The following is a 7,500-nucleotide window of genomic DNA, read 5'->3' on the forward strand; positions in this document are numbered from 1 at the left end:
TAGTTCTATCTTTCCTGTTGTCAAGCGGGCGTATCCCAAGATTCTAATGAACTTTAGTTTTGAAACATCGCTATTTTACTTAGCCTGCTGTCATCCATCTAGCTAAAAGCCACCTCCGTCATATGCTACAATGTTGCTATGTTCTGAACGTCTGCATTTTACAGCTCGGATGCAACGTGACGGTTCATTTAAACTTCACAATGAGTTTGGCGAATTAATATACAAGTGTGATACGGCCAAAAAAATGGATCTACTTCATAGGTGTGCAAATAACATACGGTTAATGGTCGTTCTAAATTACGTAGGACAATGAGAAATTCAACCAAGCAGTGGAATAAGATAACATATGGAATGTTAAAACGGAAGCCTTGTGGGGCCAACTATGATGCTGATAATGGAACTCTCTGACCCTTTCAACAATAAACAAAAACAATGCTTGAACATTCTATTTGGTTCCCAATCTACTTCCTCTGCATTAAGATAACATATGGAATGTTAAAACGGAAGCCTTGTGGGGCCAACTATGATGCTGATAATGGAACTCTCTTGAAAGGGTCTATACTGCCTCTGTTATCCCATACATTAAATCCTCATTCACAATATTTTGTCTCCCGAGTCTTTCTGGTAGAAATATATTTCTTGGAGGAGGAATGATATGATTATCTAAATAAATCGTTACATTTCTCTACAGGGTCAGCAGGAGGCAGACAGTGGCATCTCTCTCTCACCTGTACCCATCGATGAAGCTGGCGTTGATGTAGTCGGAGCCCTCCACACCTCTGATGGGCTGCAGACACACGCGGGTCGACTCAAAGGGCATGATGTTCACCAGCCGGTTCTTGAACTTATTGCAGGGCAGGTTGGCGCTGACGAATCGTGATGTGTGGGCCTTCGCTCCAGCCAGACGCTACGCAGGACAAATACACGAGTTAGAAAGCACACTCCACTTTAAAAACACACACTGTATCTGTCCTGGCAGCCAACGGCGCACATTGCACAAAGCCAAAGTTGGGAGGCTGCTCAGGGCCAGGGCTGGGGCAGAAAGAGGTCTCAGCTTCAGTTTTCAACCACTGCCCTGAGAATCAGCTTGTGGCGTTAGATAGTAAGTCATGACTAGAGCTAGGGCAGTCACTAGGGGCACTTGAGTCTTTGCTGCTGTTGTTCTTGTAAGATTGTGATTTCCTTAAAACTAACAATCTATACATCTTTGTTGTATCAGGGGTTGGAAAAATGTATTCATTTGTATATCATGATATTTTTGTACGATGAGTTTAAATATAGATCTACTTCCATATGATGGCCTTTTTATTATTAAATGTATACTCACTGAAACAATTAAGTCAGTCACTTCATTAGTATAGAGTTTAAATGTCACCTTCTTCTTCTTAGTAAAGAAGCAATTCTATCCTGACCATAACAGTTGAGACTCCAGCTGCATTGCCAGGTGATTCCCATCCCCAGTAGGGACTAGCTCGTCCTCAGGCCCTCACCTTGAACTCCAGCTCCATGGCGGGCACGTTGTCAGGGCCTTCGCTCTGAGTCAGCCGCTGGATGTAGGCGTACAGGTTGCGGGCGGGCACCTCTGTGTTGCCGCAGGTGACGGCCTCCTGAATGGCGTCGTGGATGAAGACGTACTGGTCCTCCGTCTGCACCATGTAGTTGCGCTGCGAGCGCATGAGCGTCACGTGGCCGTAGATGTCCACCGTCTTCTCCTGCTTGATGCGCTCCACCATGGCGTCGATCACGATGAAGCATCCGCTGCGCCCCACGCCAGCACTGGGACAACACCAGCACAGCAGCTCTCAGACACACATCCACACAACCAACCCCCAGCTCCACCCACAGGCACCGCTCACTCACTCACTCACTCACTCACAACTTACCCCAAACACGCCACACTCCCCTCTGAACACTACAAACGCGCACAACACTGTGCCAGCCCTGCTACATGACTCAGGCAACACAAGCAACCTACAGTGGAATGGTCCATGCACTGCAGAATCAGATCTATCATCACACAACGTTGACTTCTATTCAATTAATATGCCATTATTTGGATTAGCTCATTATGCATGTATCTTGTGCAGAGTGCCTTCCAAAGAGTAGGCCACTATCCAAAAGGGTGCAGTATACGATCTGTGCACAAGCCCTGGAGTTGTCAGGTGCAGCTTACCTGCAGTGAACAATCATGGGCCCAGCATCAGGAGGATTACATGCCTTAACGCGCCGCAGGAAGGCCAGGAAGGGAGTGGGGTGCTCGGGGACGCCATGATCCGGCCAGGCAGTGAACTGGAACTGCCTCACCTCCCTCTTCTCACTGCAGCCATTCTAACACATACACAAACGTCAGAACGTTACTTTAACATTATATGGGATTAGACATCCCATCTACGAGACAGTTCAGTGTAAAAGTGCCAGAAAGCCATTAGCCTCTTTTTACAGTAACCAGTAGGCTACTTACAAGGGAGAAAAAAATCCTGACTTAAACCCACTTTATTCTACATAGCCCTCTTCATTTCACATAACCTTCAATGAACTGTAATATTAATTAAAATATTAAAATATTAAAATATTATTTTGTTGATTGCTTGATTTCTCAATATCTGGCTAAAATGGCTTATGAGTATATTGAAATTATATTAACTAACTAAAAATGTGGACATTTCCCCCAATGCATAAGACATATTAAACTGTCATTCTATTGAATCTAATATACAAAATAGTTAATCTATGGCAGTGGTTCTTAACTGATCTGGCTTTGGGACAATTTCCCATGTTTCTTTTTTTTTTAACCACAAGCTCCGCGACCCACCCAGAACGGTTCTGTGACCCACTTTAGATAGATAGATAGATAGATAGATAGATAGATACTTTATTGATCCCCTAGGGGAAATCCAAGGTCTCAGTAGCATACAGACATCACACACAACATGCACTTACAGCAGAAAAAAGAATATACATATACAAAAAAAAAGGTCCCGAACCACCAGTTAAGAACCACTGCCATATGGTATTGGCACTGCAGTTTACTGTTACTGTGACACTATTACTGTAACCTCCAGCACTACCACCACTAGATGTCACCAGTGAGTTGGTTCCAGCTACCCACAGCACACCAACTCCAGACAGGCCTTGGGCTAAATCAGCTCTGACTACTGACCCAGGATCAGTTCAGAAAGCTGAGTGCATTATTTACCCTGAAGGCGAGTTCTGTTAGAGGAAATCTGCCCACATTTAATCGTGCAAACGGCTTTGACATGAAGCGTGACATAGTACAGTAGTGTAGCAAAAGGTATTAGCATTACCTTGAACATTGCAAAGGTTCTGACACAGTATGTGGCTAACTCCAGGGTGTCCACTAAAGTGACTTGGATGAGTCCATATGTCTCTGTACCTCTACTGGGCCAGTACTGGTCACATTTCACCTGTGATACACCAAAACACAACACAAGACACAACCACACACACACACACACACACCCACACACACACACACACACACACACACAAACACACACACAGACAACATATTCAAACACACACGCAAACATACACAAACACATACACACACACACACACACACACACACACACACACACACACACACAGTGGTTGAATCAGAGAGAGGCAGCCATTTTTACAATCACAAATGAGTTCAAATGTGCCATGCTGTGTCATGTGTTTGTGTGTCCTCGGTGTGGTGTGAGGTGGAGTGAGGAGTCAGCTCTTCCTATAATAACTAGCATCCAGCCCTCTGCTCCTCTGCTGGGAGTCAGTCCACAAAATAGACTGCTCTCTCTGCTGCCTCTCCTGCTGTCATTACAGCCCTTAGAGAGGCTCCCTGCCGTGCTCAGTGGTGGCAGTGCTGGTGGCGGGGGTGGGGGGCTGGGCTGTGCGTGGCTGAGTGTGTGTGAGTGTCTCCTACTTCTAAGACAGACAGATATGTAGCTCTGTCCATTGGGTAGAGAAATAGAGAGAGAGAGAGATATTTCATAATATCAGGATTACAGATTACAGTTGCCTTGTAGTGAATATACACTAACATCAGCTTTCATTTAGGTGCAACGTGAGCATAGCAAAGATGGGTGATTTTCAGGCTGAATAAAGCAGAATTAGCCAGTGTATGGCTTGAAGGAAGTCAACATTTAGTCATCTAATCTTAAAAATCCAACAGCATGAAACTGACCATGTGCTGAGTCAGAGAGGTCACTCTCAGATCAGCTCTGTAATCTAGTCAACGGGTGTGAGGGGTGGGAGGGACACTGAGTGAGTGAGTGACAGCTCATTTGGTTAGGTTAGAAAGAGTAGGTGGGAGAGAGAGAATGAAAGAGAGATCTTGCCTTGGAGTAGAAATAGGAAGGCATCTGAAGATTGAACAACAGACAGAGTGGTTGGAGAGCACAGTTAAGATTACAGCATCACAAGTCACACAGAGAGAGAAGAGGAACATGGACATTAGAACTGCTGGGTTAGTGTCAGAGGAACACGGACATATGGGCTCACTGTAGCACACAGCAGAGAGAACAGACAGGCAGAGAGAGAGAGAGAAGAAGAGAGGAGAGAGCAGGCCAGAAGAGGGGATAGAGGAGAAAGGAGAGAGGAGAGGAGAGGAGAGATGATGACGCAGGAATGGAGAGGAGAGGGTTACCCTGGACTTTTCCTCCAGCTTGGTCATCATGACGATGTTGGCCGTGTGCTGCTCCCACACCATGCGCCAGAAGTCGCAGAAGGTCTCGGGCAGCGGCCCTTGGGTGGCGATGTAGGCGTTCTGCCTCCTGTAGCCGTCCACGTAGTTGGCATTGATGTAGTCGCTGCCTGGCAACCCTGGAGCACACACACACACACACACACACACACACACACACACACACACACATAAAGCCACTAGCAGCAGTGCAATCAATGGCCCCCAAGCTTATCTGACAGAAGGAAAGTCTCCATGGGATCAGGCCTGCTTGTCTGCACCCATAATCCAAAGAGAAAAACCAAATCATTCAATCAAAATTTCCCCTGAATGAAGAGACTCTATGTATGGGTACACACACACACACACACACACACACACACACACACACCCACACACACACACACACACACACATATCAGAGTTCTAACCTCAGTCTGCCCTCAAGCTTTTCCATTCCCATATTTATTATCTTCTTCCCCATCAAAGTAGATTGAAGCAGACATTCTGAGTAATGTGTGCATTGATGTCTGCTTCAACAAATGTCGTTGTCTCTCAGTATGCCTCAGTGAATGTCCAGAGATTGATTTGTGTGTGGTTCAGTGGGTGTGCTGTATTTAGAAATGTATTATCTACATTTATAGTAAATGTGCAATTTTCAGAAAAAGCAAGAGCGTGAATTAAAAATGTGTGTGCATGTTTGTGTGTGTGTGTGTGTGTGCGTATGTGTGTGTGTGTGTGTGTGTGTGTGTGCGTGTGAACACATTAGTGTCTTAGAGTCTGTATGTCAATGTCTATTTGAGTATGTGCTTGTATGTGTGGGAGTGTGTCTGCGTTCACATTGGTGTTGCTCAATGATTGTGTGTGCATAAGGGTTTGTGTGTGTGCATGTGTGAATGGTTATGTCTGGTTCAGTGATTATGCATATTCCCGAGTCTTATTCCAGTCTGCAGTGGTTAGTCTCAGTGGGGAAGCCCTTTGATGCAGTCTTCCCTGACTCCAGCAGACTTGTTCAGGCTAATAGAAGCCGAGCTGACTGGCAGAGATACCCTGGAGCTCAGTGGCCAGAGGCTGAGCTCACACGTGCGCTGCCCAGATAAGCCTCATCTGCCTGGGATTCTCCTCCCACTAACTCCCCCTCTATCCTGGAGCCTCACTACGGCCCAGCTCAAAGGCATATGTATTCAATGCACACTCCTTAAAAAACCACAAAGCCATCCAGACACACACACACACACCCCTGCATGTGTAACACTCATTTTGTCTATTCCTCCCTCTGTAGTCCTCAAACACACACACACACACACCACACACCCACACACACACACACACACACAAACACACACACCACACACACACACACACACACACACACACACACACACACACACACACACACACACACACACACACACACACACACACAAGCTGGTTTTACCATCAATGCCGGACAGCAGCACTCGAGAGTGGTCGTAGGCGATGACGTTGGCGTATCTGTTCTTGGGCTTGTTCACCTCCAGATTGGAGTGCTCCCAACTGAACTGCTGTCCTGGATCAACAGACTTCCCACACAAAGAGAAGAAGGGGAGGTGGGGAGAGAAAGGCAGATACAAAATGAATATGTTCTTTTACAATTGGGGACTACAATTTTTTCCCTTCCTCAAATTTAAAAAAAGTATTTTTAAAAAGCTAGCCCTAAGACTGCTTATCTAACTTGGGGAAAAAGTGAGTGTTAGAAAACTTTCGGACAACAAAAATTAGCATATAAAGCGTTCCTTAGTGCATGCCTTCACAGAATTACAGCCGTGCACATCACATTGTGGCGACGGGAGAGCAGCTCTGGAGTCTGGGTCGCGGTTGCACCCACATCACAAAGGAGCTCCAGTCTCTGAGTTGCCTGTTGTGAGCTTGTGGCTTTTCCACACAGAGCGCCGAGGCTTGACTTCAGACTGTAATGTAATTTCAGGGTTTTGAGGCCCGAATGTGCTGACTGGCACTTTTCCTGCCTGAGCCAGAGTGAACTCTGTAAACCCACACTTAGAGCGCAGCCTCCGTCACAAAAGCCCACACACCCTCTCCAACACAAAGCTGTGGATTAAGATAGGCCCGGCAGCCCAGGCACAGCCACTGAGAGAGATAACGCTGCAGGCTTACGCCATGTCTGCCCCAGTAATAACAGCAGGATGAGATGGGGGGGTGGGGGGGGGAGAGAACTGAAAAGAGAGAACTTGAGGGAGGAGAGGGGCCGAGGGGAGGAGAGAGGAGCAGGCTGAGTGGGTCGCTGGGCTCTTAACTGGCCTGGCGATAAACTCCCTATCTCCTGTCTGCTAGTGTCTCTTAAATGGGAACGTCGATATGCATCAGCCTTTTAGCATAAACCTCTCCCACTCACCAAATTCATTTAGTCGCACAGCAGGAGACCTCGACTCAGCAGAGAGTGCACATTACACACACACACACACACATATACACACACACACACAAGCATACACATCCCTGTAGAGCCGAATTACTGATGTGAACCTCCTCAACCACAAATTGTTTCTTTTGTGCTGCAGTGTGCAGTGTCAGCTGCCTCGGTAAAACTGAGACTAGGTTGAGATGGGGATGAGGGTGTGATTGATGCTGTCTGATCTGAGACTAGGTTACTGTAAGATGGGGATGAGGGTGTGATTGATGCTGTCTGATCTGAGACTAGGTTACTGTAAGATGGCGATGAGGGTGTGATTGATGCTGTCTGATCTGAGACTAGGTTACTGTAAGATGGGGATGAGGGCTCACAGTCAAATCAGCTGTGAGTATACAGCATGTCCAGC

The 7,500-nt window shown here is 46.5% G+C and overlaps 1 protein-coding gene across 4 annotated transcripts in view; it reads right to left on the minus strand.

The window, feature by feature from the left end:
* Window positions 1-7,500, minus strand: part of LOC143134802 (receptor-type tyrosine-protein phosphatase delta-like) — a 121,731-nt gene that overhangs the window by 6,062 nt on the left and 108,169 nt on the right. For all 4 annotated transcript variants that reach the window (XM_076295460.1, XM_076295458.1, XM_076295459.1 and 1 more), the window contains 6 exons: window positions 6,123-6,246; window positions 4,649-4,824; window positions 3,306-3,425; window positions 2,174-2,328; window positions 1,491-1,776; window positions 729-907 (listed from right to left, as the gene is read on the minus strand). In XM_076295460.1, the coding sequence (XP_076151575.1) occupies window positions 729-907; window positions 1,491-1,776; window positions 2,174-2,328; window positions 3,306-3,425; window positions 4,649-4,824; window positions 6,123-6,246 (1,040 nt within the window). The remainder of the gene's footprint in view (window positions 1-728; window positions 908-1,490; window positions 1,777-2,173; window positions 2,329-3,305; window positions 3,426-4,648; window positions 4,825-6,122; window positions 6,247-7,500) is intronic.

This window comes from Alosa pseudoharengus, unplaced genomic scaffold (assembly GCF_046254945.1).
Source record: "Alosa pseudoharengus isolate Yale_2024_CS ecotype anadromous, Long Island Sound unplaced genomic scaffold, YU_APseudo_1.1 YU_APseudo_1.1_scf_2, whole genome shotgun sequence".
NCBI classification, from domain to species: domain Eukaryota; kingdom Metazoa; phylum Chordata; class Actinopteri; order Clupeiformes; family Clupeidae; genus Alosa; species Alosa pseudoharengus.